At 40.3% G+C, this 24,160-nt stretch overlaps 1 protein-coding gene across 3 annotated transcripts in view; it reads right to left on the bottom strand.

Annotated features, from left to right (window-relative positions):
- Positions 1–22,651, bottom strand: part of EDN3 (endothelin 3) — a 78,844-nt gene extending 56,193 nt beyond the window's left edge. The window contains exons 1-6 of one of the 3 annotated variants that reach the window (XM_030503427.1): positions 22,586–22,651; positions 22,151–22,392; positions 21,511–21,751; positions 9,615–9,779; positions 8,995–9,099; positions 6,398–8,117 (exon numbers count right to left, since the gene is read on the bottom strand). In XM_030503427.1, the coding sequence (XP_030359287.1) occupies positions 9,027–9,099; positions 9,615–9,779; positions 21,511–21,751; positions 22,151–22,202 (531 nt within the window). In that variant the 5' untranslated portion in view covers positions 22,203–22,392; positions 22,586–22,651 and the 3' untranslated portion in view covers positions 6,398–8,117; positions 8,995–9,026. The other 2 variants (XM_030503428.1, XR_003994028.1) reach the window with 2 other exon arrangements.
- Positions 22,652–24,160: the final 1,509 nt, after the last annotated feature.

Raw genomic sequence — 24,160 nt, forward strand, 5'->3', positions numbered from 1 at the left:
AAACCTTCATTACAGTAAAATGCCCTCCTTTGGAATCCTGTGCTTGGGTGGCATAATCCTATGGCTTAAGCCAGAAGGGCCCAGTGCCCACATTGTCATCTTCTCTGCTAGATACATCATGAAACAGCTTGTCTGAATTGCATGCTGCCCTGAAGAACATGTGCGAGATCATAAATCAATAAAGTTGTACTTCAGGGGTTGGATGTGGACAACTAGGATGTGCATTTTAATATTATTGGTACTAGTACCAGATGTTGCAGTATTGAGAAATTTCTGAGCATGTTGGCATAGTGAACACTATGTACATTAGTTTACTTTCTGGGACTGTCTTTCTCCAGGATTCTTGCATGGAATGTCCGTTGACAATGAGTTGCTAATCAAATACCTCATGCCCCTTGATTAGTTTTCCTTAGGTTTCTACCTAATACTACAGTTCCTCAATTCAGACAATGGTAATAATATGGCAGCTTTTCTTTAAATCTGGCTGAAAGCATGCAGGGGGACTAGAGCAACCATCCAAAGCGATACTGACATTGTTTCAGGACAAGCAATACATACCTGAATGCACAGGTAGCCATAACCAAAGCATACAGCTACTCAAATCTTTGTTCTGCTCTAAATCACCACCAGAACCAACTTAGTTTCATGGGGTCATGCTACTATCTGTACAGTATGGTGGTGTTTTATACAGTCCTGTTTTGTTCTGGTAGGCTACAGGTGACCAATTCCTTGAAAATGCTCAAAGAGGTACAGTGACAGTTCCACCAAAAGACATTGATCTTTCACATGTTCTCCAGGATGACCAGAGCACTTCTAATTTAAATTGTTACCTGGAGAGAAACATGGCTTAGGGCTGGTCCTATAGGGATCTTAACATGGACCTTGCCTTTGGTTTGTTATTGAGTTAGCATATGCAGTAAAAGCTTTAATAATTTACCCAAGAACCTATAATGAGAAAGTAGCAGAATCAGAACTATGATTCGGAGGTTATTAAACTCTAATGCAGGATTTCCTCTCCTTTTTTTTCTTCTGTGCTCCTCCAAATACAGACTTAAATTATCCAATCTGCTTAAACTCTGCTTAAAGAAGAAGGAATGTTAATTAAAGACAAACCTCAGGATCTGACACAGGTGTTCTGAATGCTTTAATTCATCATCAGATTTGTATAAAGAAAGTTTTTACATTTAAGAATTCAAATGCTTAGGTTCAATCTGGTTCTTAATTGTAGTGTCTTAAAAACACTGAAAACATGACCCTTAGCTGACCCATGACTATCCAAATTGACACCAGAAGGAGCTGCAAGCTGGCTTCATTGTGAAATTCATGCAGAATTTTCTTCTGAGATAGATATAGGGAAACAAAGTGCGGGTTTAAAAACCATCTGTTTGGGGAACTGCATCTTAATTATATCAGAATTTCATAAACACATGCATAGTTCCAGGAATCTTCTAAAAGAGCCTCTGAGCTTTGAATTTTACATCTGCTTTACTCTAATTCTGTAGTTCACCTAATCCACTAGCCATTCGATATGTTTTATATTGCTGCAATAGTTTGTACAATTATTTTTTAATGACAGAAGGCTCCTACTCTTTTTACATCTACATTGAAAGTATTTGCATAGCTAATGATAAGTGGAGGCAGCTCTTGAGCAATATAAATTGCCAGGCCTGGGATGCCAAAGAGAAGCACAGTGAGATACTGAAGCTTTTCCAAATTGTTTAGTCAGTTCTTTGACGGGTTGAAGAGAGTAATTAGAAAGATAAGATGGCTAAATCAAAATGAACTATGAAAATAAAAATGAAAATTATTTAACTGATTGCAATAAACAACTCCTGGACAAGTTCAGCAAAATTACCATTCATGAAGCTTAAGGGAGAGCGGGTTCACATTCTGAGAAACAGCTCTAACAAAAATGAGTACTTACTAGATGTGATTTGGTTTCTAATGGAATATCCATTATAAACACTAAAAAGAAAACTCTCATCTTCTCTAAGATTATGACATTATTTAACATACTGGCCCTTTAGTGTCTAAGTGATCCTTTCTGTATAGGACTTTAAAATATTACTAGGAAAAATGGAGTTTGAATATCAAAGACTTTGAATCAATTTATTGTCAAGGGGCTAGAACTTCAGCACTTGCAAGTTGATACAATCCCATCTGTGTTGATAGAGACATCTGCAGGAAGTTTTGGTTGATATATCTATTTACTGGTGACCTAATGATAGCACATGGTAAAGATGTTTAGATACTTGAGGAAACTCAGAGGGGCAGGAGTTTTTAGATGGGCTTACGTATCTACCTAATTTCTAAAAGTGGTGCATACAGGAAATGACAAGCAACTTACTCTGTTATAAAATGGATAACGATCATATTGAAATAAACGAGAACATTAAGCCAGAAGATCTAGATATGGGGAGCGGTGTTCAGTGTGGATACTGGTGGGACTCTAGGCTAAAAGCCAGCAAGAGCCCAAGGATACAGTGAGGTGTTTCTCATGGCAGAACAGGAGCCGAGACTTGAACCTCATCCCAAATTTCTGTTGAAGCTCAGCTGTGCTACTGACTGTCAGCATGGGTCACTCAGCTACAGAGATACCTTTGGGGTTCACATCAATGCACGCCTGTCTTGTAAAGCACTTCTGAAAATATTGGAAGTCAAAATATAAAGTGTGCTTTTTTAATAAATTTGCCAAGATACTAGTGCAAGGTAAACAGAAAATTCAATATGTTTTGTTTAACTTGCTTAATGTATTTTAGGTCTCTCGATTCTGACATTTCTTTGTAGCACAAAGCTCTCCAGATCAGGTTGTATGTTCCCCACTGTAAAGCACTACAATAGCGAAAACAGACATTGTTTCCAAACTCATCTGTTTACACTATTGCTTGATTACTATTCCAACAGATTTCAAGCTGGGGGTTTAAAGATTTGATGTTTATATTGCTAAATTTGTTCCTTTTCTGGCAGCAACTTTCAGCTATTTTATTCAGTCATACTCATGTTAGCTTGCATTTTACTCCTCAAGACACACAATTTTGTCATCTTAAATCACCTTGAAACAAATTGTCATGGTTGTCCTCAGTAATCTTTCACAGCCAAGTTATTTTTGCATAGCTATTCTGAAAACCAACTCCTAAAAGCAACATCTGAAGTGTGTGTGAAAGATGGTACCATTGGGAACATCTTTCAGGCTGGAGTGCTGGGTATCCAAAAGTATTCAGGATGGATCTAGTAAGAACAAATCCCAGAATTGTGGCCATGATTTTATTTTGGACATAAAAAGAGTATTATAATGTAACACTCTCATTCTTTTCTTGTAGCAAGAGAAATTCTTACAAGCATTTTCTGTTGAGGTGTGGTTTGTGAGAGAGAGAGGCTTAGATGTCAAACATGGAGATTTTAAAAACATCAAAAGCATTTCATTGTCACTGCTGGCATAGTGTGCTGGCACATAGTTAGGGTTGGAAAGGACCTTAAGATCACCTAGTTACAACCCCCTGCCATGGGCAGGGATGCCTCACACTAGACCATGTCGCTCAAGGCTCTGTCCAGCCTGGCCTTGAACACAGTCAGGGATGGAGCATTCACAACTTCCTTGGGCAACCCATTCCAGTGCCTCACCACCCTCACAGTAAAGAACTTCTTCCTTATATCTAACCTAAACTTCCTCTGTTTAAGTTTGAATCTGTTACCCCTTGTCCTATCACTACAGTCCCTAAGGAAGAGTCCCTCTCTAGCATCCTTGTAGGCCCCCTTCAGATACTGGAAGGCTGCTATGAGGTCTCCACACAGCCTTCTCTTCTCCAGGCTGAACAGCCTCAACTTTCTCAGCCTGTCTTCATACAGGAGGTGCTCCAGCCCCCTTATCATCCTTGTGGCCCTCCTCTGGACTTGCTCCAACAGCTCCACATCCTTCTCACGTTGAGGACACCAGAACTGTACACAATACCCCAAGTGAGGTCTCATGAGAGCAGAGTAGAGGGGCAGGATCACCTCCTGCTGGTCACGCTTCTTTTGATGCGGCCCAGGACACAGTTGGCTTTCTGGGCTGTGAGCGCACACTGCCGGCTCATGTTCAATTTCTCATCAACCAACACCCCCAAGTCCTTCTCCACAGGGCTGCTCTGAATCTATTCTCTGCCCAACTTGTAGCTGTGCCTGGGATTGCCTCAACCCAGGTGTAGGACCTTGCACTTGGCTTGGTTGAACTTCATGAGGTTGGCATTGGTCCACCTCTCAAGCGTGTCAAGGTCCCTCTGGATGGCATCCCTTTCAGATGCTCTATGCTTCTTAGGCAGGAAAAAACAATTCAGTTCTGTATTTAATAAATAGTTGGAGGATATAATAAATACCATTTAGCACATTTTAAAGCCCATGAGGAATGATATAAGCCATCACAGTTTAGCCAAGAGAAACTACTTCTGCCTGTATGACAAAATAACCTCCCACTCATGTATCTGGTAGACTCCAACATGTTACAAAAAAACCCCCAACTTTAGTAAGGGTGAAGATAACTGAATGAATAAATCAAGGGTCTATTTTAATTTGTGTAGACTTTTTTATAAAAATGAAACATCTTTCCTGGTGAAGTCAACTAAAAATCAGTGTCTTTTCCTCCTACATGCCTTATTTTGCCATCCCTATACGGACATAATAGAAGGATCTACAGAACAAGCAAGCAAGGAGCCATTTGTTCTCATGTACAGGAAATGAGACGTGAGCTCTGCTCAGGAAATAGTCATCCAAGTCTGCAGGAAGATGTAGCCCCTTTGCACTCTCAGCTTTGACAGCCCTCTGGACTCCGACATAAAAGCCTTTCACCAGGCCCAGCCAAGAAGCCCGAGGTGGAGGTGGTGATGGAGACCAGCATCTTCACAGCACTTAACCATGCATGCAGGTACGTGTACCTGAAGGGCTTTGCTGCAATCTGAGGCTCTATGTGTTGTACTTCCTTCCAGGAACACAGGGAACAAAGAATGGCTTTCCTCTCTGTCCAAGGCCTTTGCATTTAACAACTGCAGTCACGTCTCCTCTCCTCCCTCTCCTTTGTAGGCTAAAAACCTGGAATTCTTCCAAACCTCCCTTCTACATTGCTTTCTAGACATTTGATCATTCATTGTTCTTATTGCTATGAACAACTGAAAAATGAACTTTTATTAATGAGAACTAAAATGAGAGCTATGCAACTCTGACAGAATTAGAGCAGAGTTATATATAAATGGTTTTACATGAAATAGAGTAAGAATGGGAACTCATTTGTTGGTCCGAAAGTAAACACAAGTGTCCTCAAAATAATATCCCAGATGAGTAGTGCTGCAGTACACCTAACTCTGCTAGTGTTACATGTTGAAAGAACATTACTTCTAACTTCTGCAAGTAATCTTTTTTTTTATGATCACATTTTAAGAGTAGTTTCTTAAAAGTGTTCATTAATTGTATATTAATTTTGTATATAATTTTTGAAGAATTGGATTTCAAATTAGCTTAACATCTTCTAGTTACAAATTAAAAATAGGCCGAGTCCCTAAGAGTGAAGGAATATTAATAGTGACATATTCTATAAACATATGAAATTAGGTAAACATAATCTCGTGGCCACTGATTATTCCCAGACAGAATAATGATAGTTTGACTCCAAAACCCATCACATGTAACTTTCAGGTATATGGTTTATAGATTTATTTGGAGATATCTACAGTGACCTTTAGATTTCCCCTCTTCTGGGTTTGATGTAACAATTATTTCTCATTTTCTTTCTATTGCTGTATCCCTGATGGGCTGATTTTTACATTAACTGCTTGTGTTACATTGGCACAATGTTTGCACTACTGTGCAGAGTCCCTAACCCAAACTATTTGAAAGCGGAATTCACATAGAAAAAAGTCGGATTTTTCTTTCTTGAGGAAAGAGCACAACAGTAACACCCACAGCCCGCTGCTCAAGGGCTAAATCTACACGCATGCCAAAGAAAGAACCCAGTTTGATAAGTTTGAGGGGTTTTGTTGGGGTGTTTTTCTGCGAACATTTAAATAGAGTGAAAGCAGCATGTGAGACTGGGGAAGGTGTGAAGCCATCTTCAAACGCAACATTTAAACTGAATTAATGCTGGAGAAGACAGCAGAAATTGAACCACAGACTGAGCACTTCATCTAAAAGCTGAATTGTGCCAGATGAGGAAGCGCTGACAGTCCTGTCAGCACTGGAACATGTCTGCAGTTCCAAGGAAAAAAAAATACAATGACTGAAGCTGAAGTCAGTGAACACTGTTCACAAACAGGAACTCGCAGTGCAAATGACCATTACCTCCTCCTTTGTCTCAGGATACAAATCAGGCCAGATGAGGGTGATGTTTATAGCAAACAGGACACAAAATTGTGATAAAACTTCTTATGCATAATTATTATCAAAGAATTTTTATTGTGTTTTCATACTTAATTCTCAAACTGTCAGGAGAACTCTCAATCTCCTGAAGAAAGCAAGTTTTTGTATGACGTGGGCATACGCATTGGAGGGGGGGGGAAATCCAGTTGATGGTTATAAAGGAACATTGTAAGCATTCTTCATAACAAAGCTTGATTATTTTTTAAACCCCCAGAACTATACAGTGTCTTTTAAAAATTATGGGAAAATAGTATGTGAAGCGTTTCTATACAATAAATAATCTATTTTCCATAAATGTACAAAATCAGTTGTATACCAAGAAACTGATACAAATGCAATAACTGAAAGATATATTTAATTTTATAACTATAATAATTTATGAAATATATTCACATATATATAAAATATCATATATATTTTGGCAAAGACCTCCCTTTCTTGTTTCAAACAAAGTCTATTACCACTGTTTTAAGCCTACATACAACCACTTCTGCTGTTAATTTATTTTAATTTTATTTTTGGTCTCCGTCTTTCTTATGTTAAAATATAATTTAACGTCATCAGGTTATTTAACCTTTGTGCCCTGGGGAAAGTCTGTGTGAAGGTCAGTCAAACAAAAATATCTGTAATGTCACAAGTAAGGGATTTCCTCTCTTTCTTTTTAAATAATACACAACAGGATTTGCAAAAGTTACTTTTTTTTTTTTTCCCAGCTTACTCTTGCATCCTCCTATCAAAGTCCATAATTTCTAAAGAAGTCATTTACAAACGTTCAGGGTTGGATATAATCCTTATTGCCAAGTTTCTGAGTTAATCAGTGATGATGTTTCAATGAAGAGAGAAAAATGTGATTTATAGTACTAGCAAAGAGGAATGCAGATCATAACATATGTAGGGGCTTAGAACAGCAAATGGTCTAGTACAGTGAGTTATTCTGATTGTATGATGTTTCATTTGAAGTTCCACAGTCCTACCCTTTCATCTTCAGGAAATTCTTTGGGATGAGTAATTGGAGTTCTGTTCATCAACTACAGTGCATCCACTGTAAAAGTTTCTGAATGGAACTTTGAAGTGCAGGAATAATTTGTGCCTAAATTAGGTAATTTACTGAATACTCAATGTATACTTTTAACTTGCTATAGTTTATAATAATATTTATATTAGCCATCCATCTTTATTCTGCATAGATGCTGTCATTTAAACATCTGCCACAAAGTTAAAATATGATTCAGGCTTGCATACGTTAACAAGAGCAAGATTTTGTATCAGTTTATTCTTAATGAGAACTCACGTATAGGCAATCTCTCTCTAACTCATCATATTCTCCAGTTACAGTTGCCTGCATGAAGCTGGGGATGGATTCTTCAGACACAGAGTGAGCAGTAAGTGAAACAGTATGTTTCTGTTGTTCTTTTTTAATCACATAGAAAAATGTTTCTGAAGCTTTGTGTTGATGAAGTTTGGATCTGCTTTTCAATTCTTCAATAGTGACCCCATTCCCTGCCAGGTTATGTGATAAATATTACACTTTACTGAGACTCTTGCGAGGGGAGCATGGGAGAAAGCTTCTTCATATATGTTCACATGCCCTCAAAGTGGCATTGTTGAAATGGGAGAGTTGCACTCTGCTGAATTCTCCACTGGCAAAGGACTGAAGCATCAAGTTTATCCATCTCAAGGAAGAGCTGTAGTTTTAAGTTCTTGCTTCTCAGCTTCAGCAAATAAACATTAAAGCTCTAAAAAAAACCCGAAAAACTGCTTAATTATTCAGAGTAACTGCCTCTACCTGATAGAACTATGGTTCACCTCCTTGACTGTGTGTGCACAGTGAATACTACCCAGTTGTCCAATTGGCTCTGATCACATAATCATAGCAATAAATTCAGCTTGGGGACTTCTAATCCAAGTGCTTCCCTTCATAGCAAAAAATTTTGGATAACGGTGTGATTAATTATTTAAAAAAACCCCAATTTTTCTAGTTCAAATGGCTGCTTCATTTTACGTACAAGTATTTGCTTATCCTGACACCATATTGCATTTTGTATGTAGCAATAGCATTAAGGGTAAATTTGGAGCTTAGAACTTTCTGAAACTGGCTATTAGGTCACATTAGCCCCTTTATGTGTTATATCTAAAGTAGGTTTATTTTTCCCTCCAAATACTTTATCCACAAAGTTTGTTCTGTGTCTTTACCTTGACAGTTTAAGTTTTACTGAAGCACTGCATGGGGACATGTAGCTGAAGCTGCTGCAGTGCTAAATGAGCGAGAGACAGGAACAGCCCTTGCCCTAAAAAAAAAAAAAAAAGAAAACGGGGGACTGTTGCCAAAATGCGTCTCGGCTTATAGCCAAAGAATCCAACTTTTAAAGGAGCTACACCAGCACGAGGAAAGCTGGAGTAGTTCTGTGTATACTAAAGGTTATTTTTAAAAAAATGGTAATTAAAAAAAAAACTAAAAAAAAACCCCAAAAAACCAAACAACTCCTGAGCCAGATTCTGCCCTTATTTAGCAAGCGCTGATGGTACTCAGTTGAAAAAATTTAGTTTTGCAAATACAAAGAAAATTTATGAAGTGTTTAACGTTGAAAAGAAATACTAGTATATGTAGCATACCTGACTGTTCAGAATCCTCCGAACTCTCTGTGCTACTGAATCAAAGTGTGTTCTTCTTCCCCGCCCTGGTCTTTCTCCTCTGTCTCTTTCATTGATCCATGATTTCTGGGAAAGAGAGACTGTCACTGTGTTGTCATCAATTACCTTCACAGAGCCATTCATAAAATGACAATGTCATTTCAGTCTTCATTAGATTAGATAAAACTTAAACCACTCTAAAATAATGCATGCAGCTAACTGGACAGGAGATCTGCTGTTTCAAAAATACCACATCATAAAAAGAAACAGCAAATAGCAGTACTGCAGTGGGCTCGGCCTCTTTCCTTCACCTATTAAACTCTCCTGGTTGTGACATATGAGTTTTCTTGCTGTTCTTCCTGTTCACTCCCCCATCCCTCTTAAGCGGGAAGTGAGCCAGCGGCTGTGTAAGTGCTTGGCTGCTGGCCAGGGTTAACTCACTGCAACTGGAGAGGAGAATGTTTATTTAAAAATCCATCTATTTGTTAATTGGTTTCATATGATGCATGCAACTTGACTAATTCACCTCTATGAAATAGTCAAATCATGTTTGACTATTTGAAGTTTGCAATATTAAGAAAATATTAAGAAAAGCTACTCACCTTCTTCTGTCTTGCATTCTTCTGCAAAACTGCATACACTGTTCATCATGAGCATTCAAACAAGAACACCTAAGTGAAGACTGGAAAGTATTTTGAATCTCCCCTGTGGATCTTTTGCCTCTAAAATTGCCTCTGTAGTTAGACAGCCCATATGGTACAGTCCTCCTGTTGTGAGAATCATAAATAATGGTGTATTTTAGGAGCCAATTAAAATTATATTACATATATTTTCTGTTTTGAAAATAGATTTCTTGATGCAAAGTAATAAATGGCAGCACAAAAATCAAACCATATGCTTATGTAAAAAGTTGCCCCAGCAACAGATCACAACTTCTGCTCTTCAACTCAGGCTTTCGTACAGTTATGAAGTAGCAGACAACCAGCTCTACTAGTAGAATTAATTGGCAACTAACCGACTTCCTAAAAGAATTCTTATTGCCCAACAGCTGATACAAATATTGCTTCTTTTACTGCTTATTCCTTTATTGTGTTGGCTCTCCCCCTCCCTCCCCAGAATGCACAAAATGTGTTCCATTCAGTGCCATAGCTGGTATGAAGTGACAAAGGAGCTGTGCCGACTTCCCCCAGATATGTAACATCATATCATTGTTGTCATCCTTATGATTCAGAGCCTGATTTGCCATTAATTTTATCACTGAGAAAAGGAGAAAAGTGTCAGCATTATTTGTTTACTGCACCATGGTTGGAACATGACCTACGGAGTTATAAATGTGAGAAACAGCTAGATAATCTTCCTTGTATGTATCTACTAGTGCTCTTCTATGAGAGACCATATTCTGTGCTGCAGCACACCAAGAAATAGTAAGAAGTAGTTCTCTTAATTTCGTTGCAGTCTGGCATGCTCTGTTCTTTAATGGATTAGAGTCAATATTATTATCAGAAAAGGATACGGTTCTAACATCTGCCTGCTAACATCCCCAAAAAGCATTGGATAGTTTAGACTGATGTAATAAATTATTCTCCTAGAAGTTGTTAAAGAATCTCAATTGATAGCAGGGGTACACCGCACAGAACTTCTGGAGACTCATAAACATTCCTGTGTGCTTGAGGGATGGGCTAAGCAAGCCACAAAGCCACAAACGCTAAAATTCTGATGAGAATTTCAGAATTCAAAGGTGAGAAAGAGGAGTGGAGGGGAAAGAAACAAACCAAAACAAAAAACAACAAAAGGCAGGGGAGAAGAAGTAAGGATAAGTAAACATAGATCTGGGAGGGTTGCAGAGGTTGAATAATGACTGAATCCGGACTGATTCAGTCCAGAGACTGAATAATCAGTCTGCAACCACTAATCACATAGTTGTAGTTCTTTCATTTGCTTTCACAAAAACATCATTAGGCTATTAATGGGAAAGCTGCAAATTTGCCATTTTCCTACACTCGTGGTGGGCTGAAAGGTTCAGAAACACTGCTTTCTTCATTTCTGCTATTATTTTTGATGTAACATCAGTGCAGTTGAGGTAAAGAATTCCTTCAAATCTCTGCATTTATAGTACGTGTGAGTTTGTACTAGTGCATTGCATCTTTCACAGCCAGAACCAAAGCACACCTATCGTATAGATATTTTTCATAAAATCATACTGGAGGACACAAAATCCTGTGTGTCAGAGATCATGCAATGGTGCTTCTCCAGCAGGTGCTGGTCTGCCACACCTATATGCACACACTGTTGTGTATTTTCACTACTTTATTCTATGGCTATGCCTAGACACTGGGAGAGACCAAGACTATGCATTTTAGTCTTTAAAGACTTTAGAACTCTTGGCTGCCCCTTCTAAAACAGTCATTTAAAAAGCTCTTCATTGTCTTCAGGATTAGGGACGAGTCCCATGTTGTAAGTGAAGATATTAATAATTCTGTACTTCCATCTATTTTAGAATAATGAATGCCAAATGGCTAATGTAGGTAACTTCTGACATAAATAACTGCTGTGTAGTTGTACTTTTTTTTCCTGGTTTTTATGAAGTAATGACAGTAATTCTCCCAATATGCCTAGTTTTGATTTCTAATAAAAAAATTAAAACTTAAAACAGACACACATCAATAGCAACCCAGACGCTTTTCAACAGTATTCATAATAAAGACCTAAAATACATCATAGATGTTTTCTTGCCTGTCAGCTACTCTGATGCAACTGATAAATCACAACATTTAAGCAAATGTTAGTGTGTGTATGGCTATCATTCCAGCAGCTAAACCTTTAGTATTTCAAGTTAGTTCATGCCTCTTTCTCAGAAGTTCAGAAGTGAGATACCAAAGAGATTCTTCAGCTGAACAAGTATCAGAAGCATTTGCCTAGCAGCATACTTAATCTTGGGTTGCTACATGTGTTACCTGTTGCTTTTTATATTCTTTTTTTATGGTGCTGCAATGCTCAGGTTCAAAACGAAGCAATTTCAACATGCTGAACGGGAATTATTGTCAAAATTTAGCTGTCACCAAGCATTTGTGACACTAAGAAGTCTCTGCTTTCCATTCCAGATGAGGCATCTCTTTTCTTTAGACAAAGCTTGCTGTCTTCAATATGCACAGGACACTTTGTGTCTCCACAGTGAAGATGAGAAACAGCTGAACTAGGCAGAGGCAGATTTGTTGGTTAGCCATCTGCAAAGCTTTTGGGGATCCTGAACAACCAGTTCCCTTACACAGTGTTCCTTGTGGTAAAGACCAGGTCCGTGGACAAAGTACTGGCTAAAAGCCATTTACAAACTTCTTGGAAATGTCTATACCAAATCCATAGATTAAAAAAACCCCACAAAACCAAAAAAACAAAAAAACCCCAACCATTTCACAAGAAATTTTGAATTTCTGACCTTTAACTCCGTAAGCATCACTTCTTCCTTTAGGAGAACAAAATTCTCCTGAAGCCGTGAAATGGGTTTCTACATATGTAAAAGCTAAGGTGCACTGTGTGTCCTTTATGCCTTTGTTCTCTACAAAGTGAAGAACAAGCAAATCTATGCAACTCTGGATCAGCCTTCCCATGGTGCTACTTTGAACTGCTATCAGTGTGGCAATGTTCAAACCTGAGATCTCTGGGGAAGCAACCTTCTACTGTAGAGTTCAGTTACCACTATGATTACGCAGCCAGTGAGCAGGTGCACAAAAGTCTGCATCTTCAGTTCTAAAGAGCTTTTTTAAATTAAAGAAGGTCTGACTTTAAGGAAATAGCTGTTTCTTCAGTATAAGCTATTTTTTCTTTATTCCAAATGCAAAGAATGAAGATGCTAATGCAACTCTCCAGTACCTGGAATTATTCCATATGATAAAATTAGTGCAACAGATCTGTTAACTGAAGGTAATTCCATTTATAATATAGACAGCACAAAGCTAATCAAAGCACATTGTGCTCTTGTCCCTTGCAACATACTTTGGATTTCTGCAGTAGAAGGAACACACAGCAATCTTTAGGTCAGACAATGTTTCTCCTAGAATTTTAAAAGAAAAAAGAATAGAGCTGCAGATTGGATACTCAGATGCTGAAATAACCTACATTATTTCTGTACTTTGTGTCCACAAAATACAATCATCAAAGCTCTCTCCCTAAAAGTCAGCTAGCTTTTGAAGCAAGTTTTTGCCATTAAATTAATGGAAATAGGCATTTGTTTGTTGAAAAAGACAAGAAGTACCAAGGAATAGTGAAACAGCCATCCTGAACCAGTGATCTGGGTGAAAATTTCCCACAGAAAACAAACTGCCCCTTGAATAACTACTACCTTCAGGTTTGATTGGGAAGTGTGATTTGCCTAAGTCCAGCTATCTCTCATTTATAGTCAGTGTTCAGAATCCAGTTCAGATAATGTTCACACAAATTTTCAGTGAATGTTCAGACAAAACCAATTATTTTAATTTTTATTACATGTGGCTGAGTTTCTCAGGCTGTGTTATAATTGACCTATGAGCAGCTATTATATTCTACTTTCCCAGCCACTTCAACACAGTAGATACCTCCAGGGCACTTGAGAGTTTCAGGCAAAACAAAGGGATGAGGGGGTTGCAGCAATCATCTTAGATGCTGTGATTTCAGTATTCAGCAATATATTTTCTGGCATGCACCCAGGCCAGCGAGGCTCCCAACAGTCTTCAGTGTTTCCAGACAATCTTAAAATGTATGAGATCCCTGTAAGGACCACTGAGAACAAGGAACATGGAAAGGAAGCAAAATTTATCATCCTCCAAGTGAAACAAAATGTCTCCAGAATGAAAGATGCTTGGGGAAATAAAAGATATTTCTGTGTATGCTTTCACATATAGCTACTGCAGTAATAGTGTGTAGCTCTGTAGATGAAGAGATCACTGGCTGCTGTGAAAGTTGGCTCCAACTCTTTCTGTAACACGCATACTTTTTAACAGAGTAGTTCACAGTAGGTGTACCTCCCATATTATCCCTTCCTTCTCATCTTCATCGTTTAAGAAGTAAAAACATCTTCAAAGAAGTGCCTGTCTTCTGTCATCATAACCATGTGCTCCATTCACAGAAGCTATACTTTTTCCAAGTAGCTTTTTGCCAGAAAATTATTTTCAAAGGAAACAAACTTTTATCCTTTATAGCCACACCTTTATTTTCCACATCCTCAATTTAGTAGTAGTCAGCGTTTCTGAGGACCCTGATTAGTTATAGTTCATTATTTATAACTAACTCAGGTAACTAGCCAACGACTGCACATATCTACTTCACCATTCAGTCTCACTCATCACATGAGTTCTTTGATTTCCCTTCCCACTGGGACTTCATGGTACGCAAGTACGGCGAGAGACTCTGAAAGCTTTTTATCACTAGTCACCCTCCTCCTGTAGCTGTCAAAATGATGCTACATGTTTTCTTTTTCGAATATGATCAGAAAAATATCTGAGTTGTTGAGTGAAAAGCTGGGCTACATTTCTCGAGGTAAGAAGCATGAAGCAGGTATGGGAGGGGAGTGTTATTCCATGAACATCCCAAATACCCGGAGAGGCTGGGTAGAGCTCACCTGATCTAATAAACTGAGCCACTGTTTCACAGAAATACTTCTCTCAAAACAACACTACCCATATTCTCATTCCAATCCTAATTTGCTCCCAGTTTTGTGGCAAGATACATGATTGTTTAAATAAATAAGGGAAATCCGGTACAGCATTTTCTGTCTGTGAGACCCAAGTTCCTATTATTCCTCTTCCTCTGGCTGTCAGGGAGTATTATTAGTAAGTAGGATGGTTCTAACGCAAATATGCTGAGGTAAATCCCATAAGGCAGAGCAGCTGGAAAATATGGACGAAAGGAATCAAATGAAGTGTCAAATGGTAGCTTTTTCAAACTAAACTTCAGAGTGCTTACTGCCAGCTTCTGAAGCCACCACACCAGCGCACACACACACACAGAGAATACACACTCTAATGCATGTTTCTACCACTCTCTGCATTGTGTGTATATCAAAATCCACTGCTGGTTTAAAAACAAATAAACCAAAAACCTAGGGGAAAATAAACACATGTTGTTAAAATTTCAGACTGATGAAAGCGACTGTGGTTTGGCAGCCTTTGAGACTGTTTACTCGTAGAATTAGACCAGCAAGAGCACCAGTGGTGAATTTTCAAGGCTCTGGCTATTCGTGCGTCTCACCCCTGACCCCATCCTCTGCAGGGCCAGCTCCTACAGTGCCATGGGGTTTTAGTCCGCGGAGCCAAATCATTTAAAGTCTTTCTGAGGGTGCTGCTGTTAAAACATCAATACTGTGAGCACTGTAAAAAAGCTTTGCAGGAAGACTAAGAGGATATATTCTACTTTTAGACTGTGGAGGGCATGCAAGCTGTGCACATTTCAGTAAGACACTGAAAGTGTGAAGTCCGTACATGATTTAAAGGAGAATCACTATGTTTTAATAACAGGCCTAAAAATCAAATCAATTTGTCCATGATAAAACATAACAATAACAGCGGAAGCCTGTGACTGTGTCCAATAAATCTATTTGAAATATCCTCCATTTGATATGAAGATTTGTGCAGCTTTTTAACACCAAAGATTCTCCAATTTTTAGGATGACAGATATTTACAGTCATTTAAATTTTCACAAAAAATTAAAACTAAAAAAGGAAGAAGTTAAAAGAAACTGTTGGAGATGAGGAAGATTATCTGCTTTATACCTGACATTTTTTCTACCAGTAAACATGACCATAGTCTCCATAGCTTTTGTTATGTTGATTGTTACTAGCTTGTTAAGATTATTCTTTTTATCCTTCAGCATTCAGGCTACATTAGGACATACAGTCCCTATACATAGTCTAATCTGGTAGCATTCACACATGTAAAACAAATAGATCTCAGTGAACACGGGGACAGTAAAGTCTGCAAAATGCAGGGCAAACTTAATTCAGAAAAGTAAAATAAACTCAGCAGAAGATTCAGCACTTCTCTTTTGGCACTCAGTTCTGATGGTTAACCACGTGCACTGTTTAACCGACAGACCAGCTTCCTTATTTGAATGGCCTGGCTTGCAGCCACTATTTTATCATCATGCCTTTGGCTAGCAGGTATTTTCAGTCTGATCTATTCAGATTATAAGCACATGCTTAATTGTTTTGCTGAACAAGACATCTTTAGCTGTATACTTTTATGTCTACTAATATACGGGATATCATCTAGCCTTATCTAATGATAAATTCTCAAAAAATCGAGTAACTGTGATACTTTATAATACTACTTAATATCCATAAGGATGAAAAGCATTTTAAATTACATTATGGTGATCTCATAGCAGCCTTCCAATATCTGAAGGGGGCCTACAGGGATGCTGGAGAGAGACTTCATCAGAGATTATAGCAATAGGACAAGAGGGGAATGGATTTAAACTTGAACAGAGGAAGTTCAGGTTAGATATAAGGAAGAAGTTCTTTACTGTGAGGGTGTTGAGGCACTGGAATGGGTTGCCCAAAGAAGTGGTAAATGCTCCATCCCTGGCAGTGTTCAGGGCCAGGCTGGACAGGGCCTTGGTCTTGTGTGAGGCGTCCCTGCCCATGGCAAGGGGATGGAAGTAGATGACCTTAAGGTCCTTTCCAACCCAAACCATTCTATGATTCTGTGTGGGTTTCCACTCCACAAAATGCAATCACCAGTGAGACGCAGGTAGCAAAAAGGTCTTACGAAGGAGAAGTTAGCCAGCAGACCATGCAGTCAGAACAAGAGTATCCAACTGGTTGTCTTAAGTCATCTCTTTTGTAACAACTTCCCAAGACATCACTTCCTCTCTATCTATGAGCAAAACTATGACTGAAGTGATCATAGGGCACAAATTGTTTTCATTCTGAGATGACTTTCTGCTGGTGATCTAAGCCAGTAATGAGCAAAGATAACTGTTAGAGAACCGACTGTATGTGGAATCAGCTGCTGTTGTCTGTTCAGCTTCCGACAAGTCCTGAACCCCTAACAAACCTATCTGTCATCACTTTCCTGAAAGACCAAAAGAATGAAAGTGTATGAATAGCCTTTCTCACCCTAACACATGGTCATATTAGGTCAGGAAAACAGACTTCTGCAGGGGAACTATCTGGAGCCAACCTAGTGCTAAGGAATATCTGACTTGCATATGTTACAGAAACAAATTTCTTCTTTATTGAAGTGACAAACACCACATCCTTGTAGCGTCACCACCTGACCACACACTCACCCAATCCTCTATGAACATATGCCACAGACCAAAGCAACAGACTGCAAGTGCATGCCCTTGTCCTTCCACAGAGGAAATGGAACATGTAACTACAAGGGATCAGAGCTGCAAACACAGTGTTAGATCAAATTCTTCCTTTCACTTTATCCATCCAATTCTCCTGATTCAGAAATTCATGTAATTGGCAGACTCTTTAGATCATCATGTAAGCTGGTCTTTATAATTTCATGCATTTACTCCTTTTTTCAGCATAAAGGCAAATACTGAAATAAGATGTCATCTAGGAAATACACTCCTCTGCTTTGATTTAAACACTTCAAGAAATTATTATTTTTGGCACCTAGTTTGAGCGAGGAAGTAACTTTACCATTGTGGATCTAAGCTAATTTTCCTTTGAAAAGTGTCCAGATTACTGCCATAAATTCTCAGTATACTTCTATTTCAGAATTAAAGACTGGTTGAGTATCTAATATTGTATTTTCATGATAGTATCACTTTCAGTTGTCACTTTTTAATCTCTTACTAATCATTCTGAGCATCTCTAAAGGTTCTAGTGTTGCTTCAGCAACACTAATGTTATTGATTGAACCACATTTTATTGTCAGATGCACACGCTCAGTTCATAGTGAAATACAGGACCCCTTTGAAGAAGTGCAGATCTAAAAGAAATCTTGCCTGTATTTTCTTCTCTAACTTAAAGAATTAAGCACCAAGTTTTGGCAGTATTACATCAGTGAGTATTGTTTAAAAGACTATTCATTCCTTCTTCTTTAAAAGGTGCCTAGCTGTAGATCAAGATAAGCATGTTTAATCACTTGACAAAAAAAAAATACATTGCAAACTAATTCCTGAATAATCTATCTTATCAGTGAGAACAACTTACTAGCTTTTAATTAGCTTTGTTACGCAACCTTTGTCTACACCACATAATTGCATTATTCTACTCTGACTTACCTGACTTTCTTAAGGTCATCATCTTTTCCACTTAAGGCTCTCACTGTTCCCAGCATAAAAGACTCACTATGTTAGAATAACACTGGTGCACTTACTGGTCTGAACTAACAGCAGTGGTTCATGGACAAGTATAAAGCAATACTAAAACCTGCACAGAGATGATTTCTCATTTAACTGGCAAGAGCTGCAGAGAGTCAAAAGCTGCATACTCTGCAATTTTTTGCTTTCCTACAACTGTCACCCTGCTGATCTAAGTGGTTTCTCCAGAAGGATACGAATAGATCCTCTGTCATCACTCTGCCTCCAACAGTTTCAATAAAAACGCTAACCATTTTTCCAGAACAGGAGGAGAGAGAGGCCATGACCAAGATTTGTTTTGAATGTATCACAACAATGCTTAACGGTATCTTCTGTTGGGAAAAGCAAGTGGAAGAAAGCCGGGGAGGAAGTAAAGTTTGTCTTTGAAGTATGGAGGAGAGAGTAACCTGGAAACAGAAAATAATAAGGAATTTGTAACAGGAATAAGAAAGGATAAGGTGAATGATATAAGGGGAAATAAGAAATAAATAGTAATAATAAATAAGAAATAAAAAGTAATAAAAGGCAATTATAGAGTTTAATGTAGAAAATAAACCTGAAATAGATGTGGTAGGTAAATAAGCAGGCAGAAGATCAGAATTAACAGATGTCTGGAAAACTTCCCCAGTCTTTAACGCCCTCTGTCTAGCCTCCCATTATGTATATGGTTCTCAAAGGTGCATATGAGCCAAAATTTTAGTAAATATAAAAACCTTCAACAGCAATGTAAAAGCCCCATTTACAAACTGCCAGTCTGTACAGACCCAGTGGTTACTTCCATTTAAAAGAAGTCGCATAACTTGCTTGGGATATTAAATTGCACAAGCAGGCCTCATTTCTCTCATCCACATCCAGAAGTACCTTCTTGCTTACGGAGACGTTGTTCCAAGTAGGACACCAGGCCAGAATTAGTGCCTGATCATTCAGACCTGTGACATGAATTCTTACTCCTGCCTCTGTTGCACTGAACATGGTCCAAAATGTCTAAAATCTGTAATTTCAGTGACTACCTCTGCTCTGATGTATAGAAGCATTCCTAGGAAGAATCCTAGACTCCTTGAAAACCGAGACAGCGCTCTTTCAGCTTAGAGGGAGATCTGTACGTCTCCCTCAGCCCTGCACAGGGCATTTCCTTTCATTGCTCGCCTTGCTGGCTCAGAGCAGCCAAGCCTCATGAATCAGTGAGAGGAGCAGGACAGCAAAGCAGCCCAGTTCAGACACCTGGCTCTGCCCAGGTCTAATGAGCACTGACACATCCAAGAGAATTCAGTACCTACTGGACTAATTCCCTTACTTTCCACCATCATCCACCCACTACTTATCAACCTCAGTGGGTCCCCAGCATCCTGATCAATCTAGTTCCAACAGTGTTGCTAAGTTATACAGGTTCACATCTTTGGAGCACAGCAGCCAAAACCTATCACTCTGTGAATATTTAATATTCAAATTGAATATTGAAATTGAATATATTCATTCTTTAGCTTGCATAAAAATGTCCAGTAACATGGCACAAAACTTAAGTGTAATAATTAGAATTTCGTAGACCTCACGTCAAGTCAATTACAGGCTAACCTATACACTGGACAGCAGGGGTAGGCTTTACATATCTGAGAGATCTGCTGTTATTTTATGTACAACTGACCAGTTAAGAAAGCAGAGACTTACAGCACCAACTGTTTAATATTTGGATTATTATATGCACTTCATTGCTAATGCTGTAGATATCATGAAAATGTTATATATTTTACCAAACTTTCAGGTAGGAAAAAAGTTGCCACTTTTAATGCACACTAAATACTTTTCCCACTGGAACGAACATTATAATTCCTGTAGACTTAAAACAGGATATCCTAAAAAGAAAGGGGGTGTGTATGTTTAAAATTAGCAGAATTCTATTTATTCAGTGTGTAGGGGGAAAAGGAATGTCATTCCCCTGTTTTCACTGGTGAGCTCTGACTTAAATATACTGAGTCATAAATATTTGGCTAAAATAATTCCAAGTAATCCTGGGTGGATTAGTGCAGGTATGGAACTCCAAGAATTGAATGACTTGTGTGAACACATGATACTTACAGGTTGGTAGGAATTCAAAAGACTTGTCATCAGACATGGCCTCTAGCCAGGATACATAGGTGAAGTTACAAATTAAGTGCCCTAAACCCCGTCTGACTTAACCTATTTCACCGCTACTTTCTATTGTTAATGTTCCTTTTGTTATTTTTATTAAAAGCTTTGCAATTGATTCAATGGCAGATCTGAGTTAGTACAACTGTTCCCAAGCTGTAGCCAGCGGAGTACCTGATGACGTGTAGAAGTTTACAGTCACACAGCCCAAGGATCTTTAATTCTTGAAGATTCATCTGCCTCCCTGATTATTTTTTTGATTAACAGATTGCTGTGGTTGCTGTAGGGCTCTGACCTATCAGCCTATGAGAACCTTTACAAATCCTTAGGACTGTTTTAGTTACTCTGAAAGACAGGATATATATACCCGGGGATGCAAGAAAAGGAGGCCTCTATCCTTCAGGCTGTAGGCACAGTGTAGGCACAGAAAATAAATTATTTGTTTTCATGATGCTAGTGCCAGGCCCTGCTCCTCTGCACTCACCAACCCGTGGGAAACTCAGAATTTTCATCTCCTGGGAAATGCTATGTTTTCAACACTGTTTTTATTATGAGTTGAAACAAAAACTTGCCATTGTCATAAAACATAACTATAAAAGATGGCCTTCCGCAATATCTTAAATCTGGTATATTGAGGTTTTCGACAATTATTTTAATCTCAAAGTGTACTTCTAGATTATTTTCTTTATTTCAAAAGGCACACGGTATTCTTCCTTTCCCAGCAAGCGGTTTATTGGAAGCAGATTTCTCCTGCACAGTAACTGCTTTTCCCCTGTGGCTAATCTCACACGCAGCGCACGCTGAGGCACCCGCGTACTCTGCAGGTACCGCGAACGCGCCCGGAGGCAGCCGGGGCCGGAGGCGCCTGCCCCCGGGCCGTTCCGCTTGGCGGCCCCCCGGGCCGGGCGCGGCAGGTGTCGGGGCGGGGAGGCGCGGGAGGCCCCGCGGGCAGAGCGGCCCCAGCCCCGCTCCGCCTCCCACGGGGGTCCCCGGGGCGGGCAGGGAACCTCCCGCCGCCGCGGGGGTCGCGCCCTCGGCAGCCCGGACCGCCATTTCGCGCCCCGCCGGACTCACTCACTCACTCGGGGGTGTTGATCCAGATGATGTCGAGGTGGCAGTAGTAGACGCACTCCTTGTCCTTGTACGTGTAGCAAGTGCAGCGCCGGGCTCGGGGCCGCAGCCCCCCGCCGTCCACCCGGGCCCTGCCGCCGGCCGGCAGCGCCGCCGATTCGCTCTGCTCCCGCTCCTTCTGCCCCAGCGCCGCCGAGCGCGGCTCCGCGCCCACCGGCACCGGCAGCGAGCGGGGCCGGGGCAGCACGGACCCTGCACCGCGGGAAAGAAGAGCTCAGCTCGGCTTGGCTCGGTTCTCGCGCCCCCGTCAAGAGCCCCCTTCCCCCCCCCCCAGGCGCCTTGTAGCCCCCTCCGTAACGGGACCCGAACCGCCAGCACACCCGGAGGGGGTTCAGGGCTCTGAAAAGCACCGTTATGTTTGTATTCACCCCCGCGCCGCGGGCTCGGGGTGCATCGCTAGCCAGTGGTTTGGTTTTAAACCCACGTACGGCCAAACGATGTCTTTGGCGCCTAGTTATTACTTACCATGCATGGGAGTGGGCTGTTGCTCACAGCCTTTTGGAAGAAGTTAAAAAAAAAAAAAAAACAAAACCCAGCCTTTCTTTGTGTGCATGCGTGGAAGTGGCAAAGAAAGAAAGAAATTCACGTTACCTGCAGTCGACGTAATTGTAAGTCCAAAAAGGAACAATAAACCCAGCTCCATTAAACCCGAATTGCACGCGTGTGAAGTGCAGGCAAAGGTGAACTGCAGGGGCGAGCGAGCCCGTCCCGCAGCAACCGCTGCAGGTTGGAGGCAGGGCTGGCGGCACACGCTGCTACCGGAGGTAGTTCCCACACGGAGGTGTGATTAGTGGTTCTCCTCGCAGTTATTTTCCTCCAGTGCAGGCTTAGTCCTGAAGGGGAGAGTGTTGTCAAAAGCAGGGAAGATCCATCGCTTGGCTTTTCCCACACACACCTCCCACCCCACCCCCAAATCCGATCAGAAACCGGAGCTGCTGTTTTCCAGCTGCAGACGCCTCCCACCCGCCGAGAGCCGCCTGCCCCCTCCCGCGGGCAGCCCCCCCCCGCCCGGCCCCCGCTCCGCACCCGGCAGGTAAAAGGCCGGGGAGCAGCGCATCCCCTCCCTCCCCCCGGAGCGGTTCCTGCTAATGCTGATCTTGGCTTGTCGCGTTTAAATAAGCTGGTCCTGTTGTTCCCCGTGTAATTCCAGCAGGACAGAGGATTGCTTGTGTGATAAAACCGCGAAGTTTTGGCTCAAATGTAGGCTATAGATCTGGGAATTGTTTGAGGCTTTTTTCCCCCGGAGTCTGCCAGTGATTTACTAGGTGACGTTAAGTCACCAATTTATTAATACTTTATTTTCCCCCAGTTTAATTCTGACCACCTCTTTGTGGGCAAACCTACCTAGAGTGCAAAATTTAAGATAAAAAGGAATTGCATATTGTGTGAAATATGTGACACTTGTGCTAAGAAAACACTCCTGCACGTGGCCACTTTTGGTATCATCATATCAACTATTGAGTGATAATAGGTAAGGGTTCAAAGGTTAAGGGAATTGGCTATCCCTTTTTTTTACAGTAGTACGTATAATGTATCCTGTTCTAGGAAACATATGTCATAGCTAGCACGTAGAGAAAGGTTAACAAATTTAATTGTGGATATTTTAAATCAAAGCACAATGTTTTATTGAAGAATGTTTCAGTACTTACAGAAAGCTGCAGCCAAAATTGCTTTTATGTGTCATGCCAACTTGACATGTTCACTGAAATCTGTTTTGTGAGTAGGAAACCAGTTGCAGGATCACTTGGGTTATGTTATCTGAAGGAGGAACGCTGCCGTTCTCTACGGCACTACATTCTTCTCCAGCCCTGCCCCCAATTCTAGCTTCTGCTGTAGACTACTCAGTAACAACACTGACAAAAAAAACCCTCATTAAGATGTCATGTTTTGTCAGGTTGTCAAACCTTGCCCTTTGTTTCTAAAGATGCAGAGTTTTGTGGGAGAACTTTAGGTGACCATACTCCCAGCTAACACGAAACGCAAGATGGACTCTAAAGGCAGGGTAAGAACTGAGAAGTTCCTTTTTCCCAAGTTTTACGGAGACCACAGCTCTCTGTGGAGACTTAAATTGCTTTTGTTTCGCACAGTTTGTGCAAATGACAAGTCTTTGCAATATAAACTTGAAACATCAGAAGCATTAATCACACCCTATCTCCAAAACCCAGTTAGAAGAGCCAAGATTTCAGTAGATTTCTAAGGTTTGTACCTGGTGCCATCCATGAGGATGTAGCTGCAAGTAGTTTGCTCAGGTATTGTCAATATTCAGTACTGAAACAGGGCTGTGAAAGTACCTTGTGGATTTTAGTTCTGTGAAATTTAGTTTCACTGCAGTCACCAACGTTCTCATAACTAAGACACTGGGGGGGAAATAGATGCTATGGGAATTCCTGAACTTAACATTATATTGAAGCTCACACCTGACTTGGTTATCTGTGAGGGTGATTAGCTGCAACGACCTGAGTATTTCTATCATTTGCTTTGCTGGACTGGGGGGTTGGGTTACCCAAGCCTCAGCAGAGTCACAGGCTTCACGAGTCTCTAGCTGCTGCTGTTTTGAAAAAGAATACAATCATATAATCAACTAGGTTGGAAAAGACCTTT

This window comes from Strigops habroptila, chromosome 13, assembly GCF_004027225.2.
Source record: "Strigops habroptila isolate Jane chromosome 13, bStrHab1.2.pri, whole genome shotgun sequence".
Taxonomy (NCBI): Eukaryota; Metazoa; Chordata; class Aves; order Psittaciformes; family Psittacidae; genus Strigops; species Strigops habroptila.